This window comes from Amphiprion ocellaris, chromosome 5 (assembly GCF_022539595.1).
Source record: "Amphiprion ocellaris isolate individual 3 ecotype Okinawa chromosome 5, ASM2253959v1, whole genome shotgun sequence".
NCBI classification, from domain to species: domain Eukaryota; kingdom Metazoa; phylum Chordata; class Actinopteri; family Pomacentridae; genus Amphiprion; species Amphiprion ocellaris.
In genome coordinates this window covers 118,062-137,500 of record NC_072770.1, presented here as the reverse complement: position 1 = coordinate 137,500, position 19,439 = coordinate 118,062, and the positions used below count along the sequence as shown (strand labels likewise).

The 19,439-nt window shown below is 41.2% G+C and overlaps 1 protein-coding gene across 5 annotated transcripts in view; it reads left to right on the top strand.

Annotated features, from left to right (window-relative positions):
- LOC111564440 (dihydropyridine-sensitive L-type skeletal muscle calcium channel subunit alpha-1) overlaps positions 1–19,439 on the top strand; it is an 86,164-nt gene that overhangs the window by 55,265 nt on the left and 11,460 nt on the right. For 4 of the 5 annotated variants that reach the window (XM_035945329.2, XM_023264000.3, XM_035945332.2 and 1 more), the window contains 9 exons: positions 1,577–1,624; positions 5,219–5,245; positions 5,343–5,468; positions 5,552–5,617; positions 6,028–6,119; positions 9,709–9,868; positions 11,639–11,766; positions 12,179–12,275; positions 17,560–17,662. In XM_035945329.2, the coding sequence (XP_035801222.1) occupies positions 1,577–1,624; positions 5,219–5,245; positions 5,343–5,468; positions 5,552–5,617; positions 6,028–6,119; positions 9,709–9,868; positions 11,639–11,766; positions 12,179–12,275; positions 17,560–17,662 (847 nt within the window). Of the gene's footprint in view, positions 1–1,576; positions 1,625–5,218; positions 5,246–5,342; positions 5,469–5,551; positions 5,618–6,027; positions 6,120–7,008; positions 7,031–9,708; positions 9,869–11,638; positions 11,767–12,178; positions 12,276–17,559; positions 17,663–19,439 lie in introns of those variants that run through there. The other variant, XM_055010669.1, reaches the window with a different exon arrangement.

The following is a 19,439-nucleotide window of genomic DNA, read 5'->3' as shown; positions in this document are numbered from 1 at the left end:
TGAGCTGAGCCGTTTCAGTCACTTGCTGGAGAGCCTGGGTCTTCTTTATGAGGTGGAGTGTGTTGTGAGACCAGCTGAGATCCTCCTGGATGTGGACACTGAGGAACGTGAATGTATTCATCCTCTTCTCCTCAGTCTTGTGTGTATCGGTGTGTGGAGCTCCACCATCATCTCCCTGGTCTTCTCTGCATTAAGGGAGAGATTGTCATCCTGACACCAGGCCACCAGATCTGCCTCCCTTCTGTACACCTCTCATCCCCCACAGTGATCATTTCCTCCACTGTTGTATCATTAGTGAGTTTAATGGCACTGATGTTGGTCTGGGAGGCCACAGTGGTGTGTGAAGAGTCTGTACAGCAGAAGGTTCAGTATTGGGTTCCTGTACTCTCAGTTCTCATCCTGGATATGCAGCTGCTGACTGACTGACTGGGGTCTGTCTGTGAGAATGTTTTTTACCCACCTGCAGAGGACAGGTGTCAGTTCGAGGGTCAGCAGTTTGTCACAGAGTTCATGTGGAACGACCACGTTGAAGGTTGTCTGCAAACACCTCAGCTCTGGTGAGCACACAGGGATGTTGTTTTTACTGTACTAATTACATCAGAAACAATAATAATAATAATAATAAAAGCTAGCACTACTACATTTACAACCATGACTCCTCTTTTCTCAGACCAACATATCCTTCTAATGTTCTTGAGTACACTCCATGTCCAGCTTTGTTCATGGGTCCCAGGTTTTTATCCTCAATAATAAATCATTTTTTCAAATAGTTTATTTCCTTGAGGGTCACATTTCAGCTTTGACCTGCTCATGGCCTCTGTCAGGTTGTGGTGACGTCGGGGACTGTCCATCCTTTGGTCCATTTTGTTCTACAGACATGTAGTCTGGCTCTTGTTGCTGCTGGGTTTAGACTGTGTGTAGTTCACTCTGTGTCATCAGCTGAGTGTAATCCTGATCTGATGGAACAGGGAGATGAGTTAGATGTTCCAGATCAAGCTGAGTTACACGTTGTTTAAAACTTCCTGGTTCTCTGCATTCACCTGAAGAACTCTGAGCACAGTTGGTTTTATAGCACCTGATCCAACAGAAGTAGGAAATGCTCAGCAATGAGGAAAAAGACAACAGGGAGTATTTATATGCAGATGGAAAGTATATGTTGAAAACTGGTTCTCAGAAACCTGCTCCTATGGGTCTTCTTGCTTCTACTGTGTTTTAATGTAAATGTGCATTAACTTGTGTCTTTTTAGTGTTAATGTGATATAATGTGCTGTAATGTGCATAGTTTATAGCAGATGTCTGCACATACAAGCCAATGCAACAGATTAAGAGACTAGATGCTCTAGTAGTCTGCACAGAACAGATAAGTGAGTGATATCAAGAAACATGTCATTTCATTGCTTAAGAATAAATATCCATTTTTATTTTCTGTGGGTCTATCTTAAACTATGTTTTTCCTCCACTCTCGATGTTAATACTTTCACACCTTATTGTCAGTTACTTTTGCCGCGTATACATCTTCACAGCTTGAAGTTATTTCTTTCATGTCACTCCTTAATTTTCTGTTTCCCTCCCACAGGCAGCTCTGGCGTCCTCCGGAGGACTTTACTGTCTCCATGGTTGTGCTGTAACTATTCACTTTATTCACTTTTGCATGACATTCACACATTAAATCAGATTTGTTTGAAAAATGTTAGATGGAAAATGTTTTGTTATTATTGGAATTAATAAAACTATTAAATGCATTATTGGAAAATCCATGTTTCCAACTGTTTTGACCTTATTAGGTGTTTAACCGATGCTATTAAAGGATGCACATGGTCAGTAACAATATTCTAAGGCATTTAAACACTGACCCATTGGTACTAAGTGGCCCAAAATGAGCCAATAAAACATTTCTCACACCATTAGCAGTTGGAAACAGTGGTTATCTGAACTACTCTAGCCTTTATATCTGCTCTAACCAGCTTCTCCACCCTCATCTGACCTCTCTTAATAACAAGCTGCCTTCGTTTGTAGAACAGTCAACCTGTGGATGTTTTTTTTTAAGAATTACATGAAAACTTTAGAGACTGTTGTACATGTAAATCCTACGGATACTGTGTTATAAAAGAATTTTCAGACCAGCCCACCTGACAATAATAATTATGCTATGATCAAAGTCACTGTGATCATTCTTTATTTATACACCTATTTAAATATTTAAAAGTGAACAATAACCTCATGACATCTATGTGATACTCTGCATTTTACATGGTACATTGATTGGATAATTACATTAATCATCAGGTCCAAGGTCTGGCAACCTAATGCATACGAAATAGTTCTCACCTAAATAGTACTTTTCTACCTTGGTGGTACTCAAGGCATTTTTCAATGTTTCACCCAATCACACATTCATTCACACACCAATGGCAGCAGAGCTGCCCTTGCATGGTGCTTACCTGCCGTCAGGAACACCTTCAAGTTCAGTATTTTGCCTGAAGACACTTTGGTATACGTAAAGGTCAGGAATCAAACCGCCAGCCTTGCTCTACACCCACAGCCACCAACAATACCATTTCTTCACAGCTCGTCACTTTTTATGAGTCTTTTTGAGTTGCAAATGGATTTTTAAATGGGTAAAATTGGCTTTTTTCCAATCTTTACTCTGTACCTTCCTGGCTTAGTATAGGCTAATATAAAATAAAATCTTTGCAAATTTATAGAGGGTCCAAAATTTAACTTTATAATTTACAAAAAATATTCGGATCCTTAATTCAACCCACTGTAGAAGACCTTTAATCCCTTGATGCCTGTTGTCGCGAATTTGCATCATACAACTTTCATTCAGACTGCAGGTGAGATGGTGTATCCATTCCCCCAATGCCAGTTTGTACATATTCAATACGTACCTCGGAACCTTTTGCAAGCACTGGTTTCTGGTAGGACCGGTCAGAGAGGGACCAAATTATTACATATTTATTATTATTATATATCTGTTCTAAGTGTAATAGATAAATGAACAATCTCCACTTATTTTAGCATCAGCTCAAAAGCAAAAAACACAGATTTTTTTCAAAATTTAATTGTAAATAAATTCAGGCGTGAAGGGGTTAAACAGTTACAGATTTTAATCTTCTCTGCTAAGTCTCTGCAAGATTTACACACCTGGATCTGACCAGTTTATTCCGTTGTTCTTGGCAGATCTTGTCAAGGCCCATCAGATTGGATGGAAAGTGTACTGTCACTTTTTCTCTGTATAAATGCTCTATGGGATTTATGTTGAAGCTTTTGTTGCACCACTTGTCCTGAGAATTGTCCTGAAGCCACTCCAGTGATGTCTTTGGTTTGCTTCAAGTCATAGTTGTGCAACAGAGCGAACTGTCCTGATCATCTTCCTGACCAAGGGTCGTCTCACTCGGCTACTGAATTTTGCCAGACTACCAAACATGAGGAAGATTCATGTTAGTTTCAAACTTCTCATACTTTACAACTGATGAGAACACAATGCTCTTGGTAGCAACTTTAGAAATGGTTTTGTAGATGCTTCCTGGATTGGTGCCTCTCAGACTGTTATCATGGAGGTCTACAGAGAGTTCCTTGTGACAAATACTGTCACCTGTGTGATCCTGTATACTCAGATGTATGCCTTTCTGAACTCTTTACAATTTATTCAATTTAACAGGTAGACTCTTTTCAATTTTTAGACACACTTCATGAGTGTGAATGCACCAGACCATAATTTGGAGTTCCACACCAAAGGGTCTGAATACTTAAGTCTATGATTTTATGTTCAGATATGAAACATCTTTCTAACGTTTTCACTTTGTCACTGAGGGTAACTGAATATATACTGATTGTAAGAAATGCCAATTTCATCATTTTTAAAATTAAATTAACAAGACAATGTGGTGTGCAAAAAGTTAAAGCAACTGAACACTTTCTGAAGTGACTGTTGTTTTTAGACTGAAGCCTTGGGATCTGATCTTTTGGTGTGATATTGCTTTCCCTGCAATTCTGAAGCTTTGGCTGTTTCATGATGCTAAATCGACAAGCAACAAGTACACTAACACAAGATTCAAGCTTCTTCTGCAGTGCACCTCTATGGAAAATTGTTCAAATTGAGAAGAACTCTGCATTTATTGTTGCCAGCAGGCAGATGGTTCCCCCCACATTAGAGCCGGGTTCTGCTCGAGGTTTTTTTCCCTGTTAAAAGGGTGTTTTCCTGCCACTGTCTCCTTAGGGCTGCTCTGGGGGTTCAGGCATACGGGTTCTGTAAAGTGTCTCGAGACAATTTGACTGTAATTGGTGCTATATAAATAAAATTGAATTGAATTGAAATTGAATGAGTAAAACTAGTAATAAATAATCATTTTCAGTGTAATTGTCACCGCTTGTGGGCAATACGTCACCATGGCTTTTAAAGTTTGGATTTTATGCAGAGATAATTTGAAAATGATTGATGCTACAAGATACTAATTGGTTTCATCTGGAAATATACTTCATATTAACTGTGAATAGTGCTTGCACAGCACTAATCTGCATGTTGCAGAGACCTTTGTTTGCACAAGCTTACATTAAAGTATTGTTTTGTACCATGTCTCTGTGAAATGATCAGGTATGGTTGTTCTGACACTAACAGAATTTGCAACCTGAGAATGAAAACTGTTCAAAATTTTGAGGACATACTGTGTCTAACAAAAGTGAGTACATCTCTGAGCAATATCACTTCAAATTCAAATAATTCAACACCCTCACATACCCTCACAGTAATCTCATTACTTCAGAGATGAATAGTAGGGTAGGTGCTCTTGTTTTCAGTTCCTCTGGCATTTCTTTTCTACATAAAACCATGAAGCAGATATACAGATTGACACCATAAATCCAAAACTGAAAAACTTCTGCTGTTCACAGGCCATTTTAAAACCGTGTACATGCCATAAGGCTCTCTGGAAGTCATATTTGTGCTCAGTTTTGTTTCAGTAATCACAGTTTCGTTGTTGTGTGATGACAGGTGTATTCACTTCTGTTGTCTCTTTAACTGTTTTGATTTCATAAAAGGAAAGATTACTTATCAGCTTTGAAAATATGCATTTATTGAGAGGTGATTCCATTTTGACTCATCAGTGATATGTCAGAGTAGTGCTCACTTCTGCCATATACTAGATGTAACAAAATGTGTTATTAAAGCCACTTGTCAAAAAACATCAGTAGAAAAAAATCACATTTGTCCTTGCAGCCAGTGGATCCCATGCAAGCCATTGCGGTGAGTTGTACCAACATTTCTTGAAGTTAAATTCTGAGTTCAGTAGAATTTAATAGTTTCCACGATGTAATGTTCCTTTGTTTTCTCTCTAAAACAGTCTTCTGAGAACATGAGTGTGTCAATCACATTCTTCAGACTGTTTCGTGTCATGCGTCTGGTGAAGCTTTTGAATCGATCTGAGGGCATACGAAATCTTCTGTGGACCTTCATCAAATCCCTTCAGGTCACTATAATCACCGACATACTTGAGCCTGTAGTCTTATTTACTACGTCCTTCTGATTGTGGTGTTGTTTGTTGTGTTGCAGGCTCTTCCTTATGTTGCGCTGCTCATTCTAATGCTGTTCTTTATATATGCTGTGGTTGGAATGCAGGTAGTTAAATACATGCACACACACACAAACTCATACAACACACACAGACACACACACACATCCAAAATGTGTTGGTATTATTGTCAGTCTTGACATCAAAGTCTATGGTGAGAGGAGAAAGGAAAAACAGGAAAGCTGCTAGCTTGAGTTTGGTAAGTCACTTGGTTGCTCATCACTGAGCAGCAGTTTTAATAAGTAATTCAATTACATTTTTCAGTTCAAAAACTTTTATTTTTTTACTGCCCGCCCATCCAATTAAATATAGATTTAAATTGATAACTGGTTTAAATGTGGCATTTTTGTGGCAGTGCTCTATGTTTACATGGTCCACAGGACTAAAAACCCCTGATGTGCTTCTGGCTACATGGTGTGGAAATTATCTCTAAGGAAACCATCTTTTTTTTCTGCAGATATTTGGTAAAATTGCGTTGGTTGATGGCACATACATAAACAGAAACAACAACTTCCAGACATTCCCACAGGCTGTGTTGCTGTTATTCAGGTCAGTGGTCTTTCATTTTCTGGTTAAACCACAAAAAATGCATGAAACAACAATCACTGTAACTTGCGGCATCACATTTTTGTACCGAGGAAAAAAAAGAAAGTTTATTTTTGTGTTTTTGTTTTTGGGTGCTATGGCTACATGTTTTTATTTGTGACTGGTTGCCAAGCTTCAAGGGAACTGACGGCTGTACTATGAAGCTGGTTTGACATATTCAGCCTTGTAGGTCAACTTGACAGAAACTAAAATCCCAGTCAGATATAATAGGTATTATAATGGTGGTTGTAAGCTTTCTGTTAACACAAACTTTCTGCTTCAAAGTCTGTACACACTCGCCTAAAACAAGACATTTAATACATCATGCGACTTTCTCCTGCACAAAATGAAATGATTGTGTGCAGCTGCTTCAGTCAGCAGGTTGCTATAATGGAGAGCAATTAGGGATATGAAATTTTAGGACAGTAAAAAGCACTGCTACAGCAAATGATGCACGAATGCTGGTAGAAAATTGTTAAATGTGTTTTTATATTCATTTTACTGACAACTGCAGCTGCTTTTTTTTGACAGCTGCACATTAGAGCTGTTAAACTTTAAACTTCATATACAGCGATCAGGTATAACATTATGACCACCTGTCTAATATTGTGTTGGTCCCCTTTTGCTGCCAAAACAGTCCTGACCCATCAAGGCATGGACTCCTCTAGACCCTGAAGGTGTGCTGTGGTATCTGGACTCCACTAGACCCTGAAGGTGTTCTGTGGTATCTGGACTCCACTAGACCCTGAAGGTGTGCTGTGGTATCTGGACTCCTCTAGACTCTGAAGGTTAGCTGTGGTATCTGGACTCCACTAGATCCTGAAGGTGTTCTGTGGTATCTGGACTCCTCTAGATCCTGAAGGTGTGCTGTGGTATCTGGACTCCACTAGACCCTGAAGGTGTTCTGTGGTATCTGGCCTCCACTAGACCCTGAAGGTGTTCTGTGGTATCTGGACTCCACTAGACCCTGAAGGTGTGCTGTGGTATCTGGACTCCACTAGACCCTGAAGGTGTTCTGTGGTATCTGGACTCCACTAGACCCTGAAGGTGTGCTGTGGTATCTGGACTCCTCTAGACCCTGAAGGTGTTCTGTGGTATCTGGACTCCACTAGACCCTGAAGGTGTGCTGTGGTATCTGGACTCCACTAGACCCTGAAGGTGTTCTGTGGTATCTGGACTCCTCTAGATCCTGAAGGTGTGCTGTGGTATCTGGACTCCACTAGACCCTGAAGGTGTTCTGTGGTATCTGGCCTCCACTAGACCCTGAAGGTGTTCTGTGGTATCTGGACTCCACTAGACCCTGAAGGTGTGCTGTGGTATCTGGACTCCACTAGACCCTGAAGGTGTGCTGTGGTATCTGGACTCCTCTAGACCCTGAAGGTGTGCTGTGGTATCTGGACTCCTCTAGACCCTGAAGGTGTGCTGTGGTATCTGGACTCCACTAGACCCTGAAGGTGTTCTGTGGTATCTGGACTCCTCTAGATCCTGAAGGTGTGCTGTGGTATCTGGACTCCACTAGACCCTGAAGGTGTTCTGTGGTATCTGGACTCCTCTAGATCCTGAAGGTGTGCTGTGGTATCTGGACTCCACTAGACCCTGAAGGTGTGCTGTGGTATCTGGACTCCACTAGACCCTGAAGGTGTTCTGTGGTATCTGGACTCCACTAGACCCTGAAGGTGTTCTGTGGTATCTGGACTCCACTAGACCCTGAAGGTGTGCTGTGGTATCTGGACTCCACTAGACCCTGAAGGTTAGCTGTGGTATCTGGACTCCACTAGACCCTGAAGGTGTTCTGTGGTATCTGGACTCCTCTAGATCCTGAAGGTGTGCTGTGGTATCTGGACTCCACTAGACCCTGAAGGTGTGCTGTGGTATCTGGACTCCTCTAGACCCTGAAGGTGTGCTGTGGTATCTGGACTCCTCTAGACCCTGAAGGTGTGCTGTGGTATCTGGACTCCTCTAGACCCTGAAGGTGTGCTGTGGTATCTGGACTCCTCTAGACCCTGAAGGTGTTCTGTGGTATCTGGAACCAAGATGTTAACAGCAGATCCTTTAAGTCCTGGAAGTTGTGAGGTGGGGCCTCCATGGATCAGACTTGTTAGTCCACCACATTTCTTTGGTGTACGGAGCACTATCCTGCTGAAAGAGGCCATCAGGGAATATAGTTTCCATTAAAGGGTCTACATGGTCTGCTGCAATGCTTAGGTAGGAGGTACGTGCTAAAGTAACATCTGCATGGATGGAGGACCCAAGGTTTCCCAGCAGAACATTGCCCAAAGCATCAAACTGCCTCCATCGGCTTGCCTTCTTCCCATAGTGCATCCTGGTTCCATGTGTTCTCCAGGTAAGCAACACACCTGGCCATCCATGTGATGTAAAAGAAAACATGATCCATCAGACCAGGACACTTTCTTCCATTGCTCTATGGTCCAGTTCTGATGCTCATGTGTCCATTGTTGGTCTTTTAGTGGTGCACAGGGGTCAGCATGGACACCCTGACTGGTCTGCAGCTATGCAGCTCCATAAACACCAAACTGATGCTCTGTGTATTCTGACACCTTTCTATCAGAACCAGCATTAACTTCTTCAGCAATCTGAGCAACAGTAGCTCATCTGTTGGATCAGACCACACGGGTCAACCTTCTCTCTCCACATGCATCAATGATCCTTGACCCTGTTTCTGGTTCACCACTGTTCCTTCCTTGGAAAACTTCTGATAGATCCTGACCACTGCAGACCAGGAACACCCCACAAGAGCTACAGTTCTGGAGATGTTCTGATCCAGTCGTCTAGTCATCACAGTCTGGTTCTTGTCAAACTCACTCAAATCCTTCTGCTGGCCCATTTTTCCTGCTTCTAATGTCAACTTTGAGGACAAAATGTTCCCTTGCTTCCTAATATATCCAACCCACTAATAGGAGCCATGATGGAGATAATCAGAGTGACTCACTTCACCTGTCAGTGGTCATTATGTTATGTCTCATCAGGGTATTTAAACATGTTGTACTGAACTGCATTTAGGTTGAAGCTGTCCTATAATGAAGGATATCGCTTACATTTTTGGCCAAATCAAAATGAAATTTATGTTACTGATCGAATATTCCCTGTAATAAATACCAGCATAATATTTTATGTTCTAATCTGTGTTCTACCAGCTGCATTAGCAGCAGTTTAAATGGAGTTGGCAGCAAATCAGGACCAAACAGAAAAACACAACAAAATCATGATGATAATAACTTCAATAAATATACACTATATAATAAAGTTACAAATATGTTCACAGTGTACTTGATGCAGCAGAATTAAGTGAAATATAAACTGACTACATATTAAAATTGTCAGCATTATCAATACTCATGTCCACTGATCTATGACTGACTGCCTTTTTAGAAACAACAGTAATGGTTTTCTGCTTCTTCTAACTGGGTAGCATAAATTAAACCCCTAACCCAAAGCCAACAGTTAAATAGAACAAGGTTGACAGCAGTGACAAATAGCTTTTCAGTGTCTTTTTCAAGTGTGGCTGGAAACATTTAATAACTCTGTTGTCCAGATGTGCTACAGGGGAGGCGTGGCATGAAGTGATGTTAGCGTCTATGTACGGGAAGAAGTGTGACCCTAAGTCGGACTACCTGTCTGGGGAAGAGTACACCTGTGGATCCAACTTTGCCATCATCTACTTCATGAGTTTCTACATGCTCTGTGCTTTTCTGGTAAAATGATGTGTATGCTTACTACAGATTCAAAAATGTAACCTAAGGGAGAATTCTGGTTTATTCTAACATCAGAAAAATGGCATGTAGCATCATCCTCCTTCAGCTTTCTAAAAAAAAAAAAAAAAAAAAAAAGATTTTTTACATGAATCATTTTCAACGTTTGTACTTAAGTCTGACTCAAATGTCAGCACTGGAGGTAAAGAATGCAACATTAGCATGACAATAGAGTCGAAATTGGTCCAATATTGGAAATATATGAGGCTGAAATAAAGCAGACTTTTTCTTTTCGTTTTCTTTTCAACACATAATTAAAGATACTGCTGCATGAATGCCATCCCTAGCAGTCACTGTTACCTGACATGTATTTAATACAGTGAATTCAGTTACTGAAGCAACCAAAGTATCCCTCACTATAATGATGTGACTGCACTATTTATATAATTCTATCATTTAGACATTCTAATACCACAGACTTTAGTTAGTCAGTTATTATTCAGAATAATTGTGAATGAGCAGGCCAAGAATCACTGTCATATCTTACTGCTGCTCATAAGTCTTTGTTTCCCCAATTTTAAGTTGACATGCCAAATTAAACACTGCGTTAGAAAAGTATAAATAAATATCTTTAACAGTGCAGAGTAACCCTATAATGCAGTAGACCTCCTGGTGTGTGCTTGGGACTGGTAGTGTGTATCACCATCTGAACATACCCCTGCTTGATCTGTACAGCACACACTGATAAAGCAGAAAACCTTTGTATGCTTCCTACACGATCTAAATCCAGACCTCTAAACATCGTGTGCTCCAGACCAGGTTAGCTCCACAGCCTAAATTATCATGGTGATCTAGCAGGTCAAAAGAGAGCCACCTTCATGATATTGAAAACTCTGACTTTTGACTCAATATAACAAACAATTACTGATTTGACAATTAAATCTGTTACCACTCTGTTGATCACACTTCACTCCTTCCCTCATCTACGGTTCAAATGTGGGAATTATTGCTAAGTAGGGATCAAACTATCATAGTTTGGGGTTTTGCCTTGGACATAGTTATGCAATCAGTCCGTTTTTTTGCTGTGTTACTTATGCATCGTTAAATGTAATGTTCTCTATACATGAAATATACTCAATAGACTTTTCAGTAACAAGGAAACAAACATCCTAGGAGCGCCAGTAGAAAGCAACAGGGCTTCTCTTTTAGGTTCTTGAAGTTCCTTCTTCCAAGAGGCTTCTTCAGTTCTAACTGAGTGATTGGGAGTTTCAGATGTTTCTAGTCACTCAGCTCACATAGCCCAAGGTCCATTAATGACTCAGGAGCTAGCTGTCTGCAGGTGCGGATGGTTGGGAAACGAGGTGGTCCAACAGTAAAGACTGTAATACTGGTTGTGGAGCTGCCAGCTTACACAACAAAGAATGTTAGCACTGAGTTATAGGTGCTTGATAAGTGGTATAACTCAAATTATTTCTGATGCCCTCCAAAATAGATATTTAGACAATTAAATTAATATCATAAATGTGCAGTGACCAGTAGATTAAAGGCTTGACTTAACAGCGTCTAATCCACAAAGAAAATCTGTGGTTGAGGTAAAATGCAAATAGAAACACTATTTAAATTGGAGGAAGGTAATGAAGGAATACCTGTACTGCACAATGCCGTATAGTGTAACTACTTCCACTTGTAAAGTCTGCCTGTTTACATTGTTCTGCCTTTATCTCTTTCATGGGTAATTGAACACATATGGTTTATTGGCTCTGTTGTCCACAGATCATCAACCTGTTTGTGGCTGTCATCATGGATAATTTTGACTACTTGACACGTGATTGGTCTATTCTTGGCCCTCAGCACTTGGATGAGTTTAAGAAAATCTGGGCAGAATATGATCCTGAAGCCACGTAAGTGTTCATTTGTATGTATGTGATTCTCTTGGTACTGTTTACCTTTGAGATCTGTGGCTATAACCATTACTGCCCAAAAGGATCCAGATGGAGACCTGCAAACACTGTTGTAGTTGGCTGAGGTTTATCCTGGTTATACTACATAGGTACAGCCTGTGCAAAATGTGGGATAGAGTTAAATGTAGGGTCATACCTTCTGTAGAGATACCCAAAGAGATGGAATATGTTGTTAATGGGATAAACTGGTCTCCTTTGGTAAATGTTCAAGTTAGTCCCTTAATTAAAATGAATTAGGTATAGACTTGGGGAAGACCCAGTTCATGTTTAAGTTGTCTTCTAAATTTGGGAATGATCATTTGTTTATGTTTGTGCGAATAAACAATCTTTTATTTTCTACTGGTTATTGTAGGGGGCGTATTAAGCATCTTGATGTTGTGACACTCCTACGGAGAATACCTCCTCCTTTAGGTTTTGGCAAGTTCTGTCCCCATCGCATTGCCTGCAAGGTGAGAAAAGTGGTCAGACTGGTGTATGGTAATCCAAATGTGGCAATTCTAGTTTTATATTTTACTCCTCAGTCATAGAATGGAAAGTCCTAACTGACCTCTGTTTGGCTCTACCAGTTGAGTTTCTTGGATCCACCATTGCTCCAGTTGTCAATTTAATATACGGCAAAAGTACACTGGGGGAAGAATGAGGCAGAGGACAACCTAATACAACAGGCAAAACCCACACTTTTTGTAGGGGTCAGGACTAGAAGCAACCCAAAAGTGTTCACCTCCTTTATTTTTTACCACTAGTCACATTGAAATACAGCTAGCTTTGCACTACTAGAACTGCCCTTGTGGGCTTACATTCCTGAAAAGCTGGAGAGATTATCTCGAGAAGGAGTAAAAATTTTGCTAAATGTTATCTTCCTATCAAGATTATCTCTGCTTTCTTTGTTTTAAATCTGTGAGATACATGAATGGCCAATGGTTCTATAAAATACTTTACAATGAGTTTCTCATTCATACATCCATACATTCATACACCAATGATGGCAGAACTTCCATATAAGGGATTAGCCTGCAACTGGGAGCAATGTGGGGTTCAGTGTGTTGACCAAGGATGCTTTGGCTCATGAAGAAGCTAGGGATTGAACCACCAACTTTGTGATTAGGGAAGAAGACACTCTGCTGTTAGCCACCTCAGTCTACAGTCAACACTGACTACCACTGAGTGCATTCACTGATAACTGCAAACAGTAAGTGTTGGGGTCACTCAGCTGTCTAACCACCTCAGGTTTAAAGCTGAAGAAAAGTGATGCCAACACAGCTGGAGTAAAGTGTGTTAAACTGCTGTTAGCCTACTTAGAACATCTGTGGTCAGCAGGTTTACCCCTGAGTGTGTTAGCTCACAAAAATACAAAAAATATGGTGGTGAAGGGGATCCTTTCCACCACAGTCAAAAAAGTGAAAAACCTGAAATACTGTGTATCATATTTGGTCTTGAAACAGTCTAAATTTAGGGGATGCTGTGTTGTTTTGCATTATGCAAGTAAGAACTCCATCCTGGTGGATACTGATTATTAATTATTTAGATATTTAGTATTATATATTGAGCTGAAATCAATCAGACTGACAGTGCGAGGGGTGCAGTGTTCAAAATTGATTATGAATGTTACAGCACAACTATCTGGCCATTTGGAAATCATTCCCAGATGCTGGACTAAGATTCAAATTTTAGCTCATTCCAGCCCACAGCAGTTTGGGCCCTGTGCTATTAAAACGTATCTGCCCCCTTCCTGTTTTCTTATATTTATGCATATTTCCTATACTTAAATGTTCCAGATCATCAGACTAATGCCTATACTTATTTAATATTAGACAAAGAAAACACACAAAACACAAAATGCATCTTTGAAATGATGATTTTTTTTTTTTTAATTATTGAAAACCTTCAACATCAAAATTGCCCCACTAAACCTAATAACTAGTTGGTCCCTTGGCAGCAACAACTGCAGTTAAATGTTTGCATTTACTTGTGATCAGTGTTTTACATCACCATGGAGGAACTTTGACACACTCTTTTCTGCAGAAGTAGTTTTAATTCAGTCACTGTATAGAAGGCCCCAGAGTTATAAATATTAAGGTTATAGTTCATGTTAACATCATGTTAGATTTCCTTTCTGTCAGATTTAGTGTCTTTGTGGACTTTCAGGGGCGTCGCCCATGTGAGACAGGTGTGAGGAGTGACGTCATGTAGTGATGCTGACAGAGGAATGGGTGATTAGTGACGTTATTAAGTCAGGAATGTGATGAGAATAAGTTAGTTTTCTCCATCTGACGTTATGAGTGTTAAGTTGCTGCTCCGTTGTGTGCAGCAAGCATAACTTCCAGTTTCAGAATAAGAGTGTGTCCATGTTTATATCTTAAGAGTGTTTTATTATGAAATGTCAGACAGGAAATTCTATGTTAAGAATTTTAAATAGTGGCAATATGAGTAATTGATGGTGTTTATGGATAAGCTCATGATTGTAGAGCATTTTATTAACATTTCTGTTTGTAATACTTGTCTTACTGGAGGAAGATTGTGTATTTACATTTAAGTTATGAAGATATGTTTATTATTTCCTTTCCTGATAGAAAAACCACAATCACAACTGCAAGTAAATAACAATAAACCAAGTCTCTGCTTTTTTCTTCCTATTCTCTGGAGAAACTGGCCTCAAGTGGTGTTCTGGCCGACACTCACTGTGTGGATCTGGTGATGACACAGAACCAGTGCTGAAACCAAGTAATTTCTGAATATCTCCCTTACAGTCACATTAGATGGTTTTTTATCATGAATTGTCCTTTGAAGATCTTACCACAGCATTTTGATTGAATTGGAGTCCAGAATTTGACTCTGCCACTCCAGAACCTTCATTCAGTTCTTTTGAGCCACTCAGAAGTGGACTTGTTTGTGTGCTTTGGTTCATTTTCATGCTGCAGAACACATTAGTGCTTTAAGTCATGATGGGTAGATATTCTCCAGGAGGATTTTCTGGTAGAGAGCAGAATTCATGGCTCCAACAATTATTACGTCTTTAAAGTCCTGTGGCAAAGCAGTCCCTAATGGACCCATGTCTTCCAAAAAGTTCCACCTGTGACTCATATACTATATTGCCAAAAGTATTCGCTCATCCATCCAAATAATCAGAATCAGGTGTTCCAATCACTTCCATGTCCACAGGTGTATAAAATCCAGCACCTAGGCTGCAGACTGCTTTTACAAACATTTGTGAAATAATGGCTCGCTCTCAGGAGCTCAGTGAATTCCAGCGTGGAACTGTGATAGGATGCCACCTGTGCAACAAATCCAGTCGTGACATTTCCTCCCTCCTAAATATTCCACAGTCAACTGTCAGCTGAATTATAAGAAAGTGGAAGTGTGTAGGAACGACAGCAACTCTGCCACCAAGTGGTAGGACACGTAAACTGACAGAGCGGGGTCAGTGGATGCTGAGGAGCATAGTGCCAAGAGGTGGCCAACTTTCTGCAGAGTCAGTCACTACAGACCTTCAAACTTCATGTGGCCTTCAGATTAGCTCCAGAACAGTGCTTCAGCAGAGAGCTTCATGGAATGGGTTTCCATGGCCCAGCAGCTGCATCCAAGCCATACATCACCAAGTGCAATGCAAAGCGTGGGATGCAGTGGTGTAAAGCAGCCACCACTGGACTCTAGAGCAGTGGAGACACCTTCTCTGGAGTGACCAATCACGCTTCTCCATCTGGCAATCTGATGGACCAGTCTGGGTTTGGTGGTTACCAGGAGAACCATACTTGTCTGAATGCATTGTGCCAAGTGTAAAGTTTGGTGGAGGGGGGATTATGGTGTGGGCTTGTTTTTCAGGAGCTGGGCTTGGACCCTTAGTTCCAGTGAAAGGAACTCTGAATGCTTCAGCATACCAAGACATTTTGGACAATTCCATGCTCCCAACTTTGTGGGAACAGTTTGGAGCTGGTCCCTTCCTCTTCCAACATGACTGTGCACCAGTGCACAAAGCAAGGTCCATAAAGACATTGATGACAGAGTCTGGTGTGGATGAACTTGACTGGCCTGCACAGAGTCCTGACCTCAACCCTATAGAACACCTTTGGGATGAATTAGAGTGGAGACTGAGAGCCAGACCTTCTGGTCCAACATCAGTGTGTGACCTCACAAATGTGCTTCTGGAAGAATGATCAAAAATTCCCATAAACACACTCCTAAACCTTGTGGACAGCCTTCCCAGAAGAGTTGAAGCTGTTCTAGCTGCAAAGGGTGGACCCACGTCATATTGAACCCTATGGATTAGGAATGGGATGTCACTTACGTTCATATGCCAGTCAAGGCAGGTGAGCCAATACTTTTGGCAATATAGTGTATGTCCACAGGATGTTATCCCAAAGGTCTCGGGACTCATTCAAATTTTTTTTTTTTGCAAATGCCAGAGGAGCCTTTATATTATTTTTGGACAGTAGTGGTTTGATCTGTCAGATCTGTTGATCTGCCTGAGCCACTGTCTCCTTAGGGCTGCTCTGGGGTTCAGGCATATGGGTTCTGTAAAGCGTCTCGAGACAATTTGACTGTAATTGGCGCTATATAAATAAAATTGAATTTAATTGATCCTTGTAACTCCCATGGAGGCCATTTTTATCCAGAGTCTTCCTTATTGTAGAATCCTGTACTTTAACTGAGGCCAGTGAGGTCTGCAGTCGTTTTGATGTTCGTATGGGTTCTTCCTCCTGGATTAGATATCAACAGGCTCTTATAGAAAAGTTTGGAAGGCCGGCCGCTCCTGGGAAGGTTCTCCACTGTTCCATGTTTCTCCATTTGTGGATAATGTCTCTCACTGAGGTTCTCTGGAGTCCCAGAACCTCAGCAATGGCTCTGTAACCCTCCAGACTGATAAATGTCGACGACATTGTTCCTCATCTGTTCTTGAATCTCTTTAGAACGTGGCATCATGTGCTGCTTTTTGAGACCCTTCAGCTACTTCACAATACCAGACAGGTTCTATTTACTGATGTTTAGCATCCATAAGCCTGACAATAATTATGTGAGTGTGGCTGAAGAGATTAAACTCAACTGACAAAAGAATTGGGTTATTTTGTAGATCGGTAGCTAAGGGTGCAGTTACTTTGAAACTACTAGAGGCATAATAGAACTAGGTAAATAGTCCACGTTTATAAAACACCTTTTAAGCCCCTTAGCTAGCTTCTACAAAACACTTTACAGCGTGTCTCTCATTGCACGCACTCATACACCGATGTTCGCAAAACTGCTGTGTTTGTCTGCCATCAGGAGCAACTTTGGGCTCATTGTTTTGCCCAAGGACACTTATGCATGTGGAGGGGCTGGGAACCTCCAACCTCTGATATTAGTCGACAAGCTTTTCACTACTTCACACTCCACCAGCCTTTGAAATCCAGGTAAACTGTACACTGTATTGGCTATTAAAGGTCTATGCCATGTGCGAAGACAGAAATGTGGAGCTGACACATGTTAACTATTACATGGAAATGAAACAGCAGCTCAACTTGAAGATGTGAAGTAATTCCCTAAAGCCCTGCTTTATAGCTCTACAAACCCATGTATAGACTTAATCAGTTCTGGTGTCTTGTCTAGCTACTGCTCCACCTCGAACATGACCACATGTGTTGTACAAACTACACAAAAAAACCTGAAGTACACTCTTTGTGCATGCTACAGAGAAGGATCTGCATAGATTCAATGCAGGACTGCAACTCGAGTTCACATATGTGTGCTTTGTGTTTTCTCCAGAGGTTGGTCTCCATGAACATGCCTCTTAACAGTGATGGAACAGTCACCTTCAATGCCACGCTGTTTGCCCTGGTCAGAACTGCACTGAAAATAAAGACAGAAGGTTTGTGATTAGCAAAGTATTTCTCTATTTTGTCTTGAACTTATGAACTTGGGTTGGAAATGTATAGAACCAGTTTACAGACAGGGGATCTCTTTATTTCATGACCACAACATTATTAATATTGAGTGAAGAGTCATATTATAGTGCTTTTCATAGATAAGTCTAGAAGTTGTGTTGTTTTTGTATCTTAATGATACAAAAAAAGAAATACGATAATATGAAAGACAAATCTCATGAGACAGTCCGTGTCAGTTCAGAAAGAATTCAGAAAACATGTTGTTCAGAGATTACTTATTTGTTATTTGGAAAACAGTTTTGTCTGTGTCATTGCCATGTCTGTGGGAAACATATCCCTGGAGATACTGAATAGCTAAAATGTCTTTACAGAGTTTTTTGAGGCTGAAAATATGAAAGCTCCCAGGCCTGAAAAAATAAAAATCTCAAAATTTAGCCACATTATTTTACAGAACTTAGTGTTAGTCCCCAAATACCATATGAGGAAACTCTACACTAAATCTGGAGCTAAGCAGCAACACCACTCATAGCAGCGAACCAACAGAGAATTGTTCCTGACTTTTCATCTCCTGCTTCATTTAGCTTTAGAGTGCTTTGTTTCCTGTTGTAGCAGTTGGCTGTTCTCTGGTTAAAAAAAAAAAAAAGATAAAAACTCACTGTTATTTTTTGATATTGTTATTGTTTGTATTTCAAGTATTTCTAGTTTGCAGTGTAGCTCCACACGCTTGACCGATAAATGAATGGCACATAATTAATTTACACTAATTATTTATCTCTCAACTGTCTGTATGTCTGCTTTTCCTCTCATTCCCTATGCCCTGTCCATTATTTAATTGAAGAACATATGTCCATGATATGATATGGCTCTTGAAGGGAGTACAGCTAGGTTTCAGCTCTGAAAAAGAGAATAGTGTCTGACTGATGCAACCACAACAGTATGGAACAGATGGTGAAAAAAAAATCCAAGAACAGTTCCAGACCAGTTTCTGCCCAGCCGACCACCACTCAAGGCCAACCCAGTCTCTGTCACAGCGTGGGGTGAACCTGAGCAGAGAGCACACAGACGAGGAACTGAGGCAGGAACAAAGGCAGATTTTATTGTTAACAAAAGCAGGGAAATAATGGATGGGGTAAGAAACTGAGATCCAGGATAACTAAGTAACTAAACTAACAGGGGAGGGTGGGGAGGGACTGTACTGGGAAGCGGCGGCCCACTTGGCGTTCTCCGTGGTGGGGGGTTGGTTGGTGCCGGAGAGCGGGCAGGAGTGCCTTGTTCCAGGAGGGTAGCGAGGCAGGATGTTTCCAGGGACGAGGGGAGCACGGCAGGTAGAGACCTTCCAAGACAGTTGGGGTTCCAGGAGCAGATGGGGGGCAGCGAGTCCAAAGGGGGGGGGAAGTCTGGTCAGGGCAGAATCCAGAGTACAGGAGATGAGAGGCAGGACTGGTAGGACCGGGCAGCTGGGTCAGCGGAGCTGAACAGGGTTAGACAGGGAAAAACTCTTTCAAAGAGAACACAGCAAGGTGCGCAGACAAGATGAACTGACTGCATGAGCAGAGTTTACTATCTGGCAGGGTGTAGAGTGTGAGACCAGCTTTTATGGAGGAGATGGATCACAGGTGTGCTGCACCACAGCTGCCCGGAGTTCCGTTGATGGGTGATCAGAGATGCACAGCAGCTGGACCGAGCAGCTCTGCCAGGCTTCAGCAGGCAGGTGGAGTGAGGGAGGTCAGGTGGGGCTGAAGCTGGGACAGAGGAGGGGGC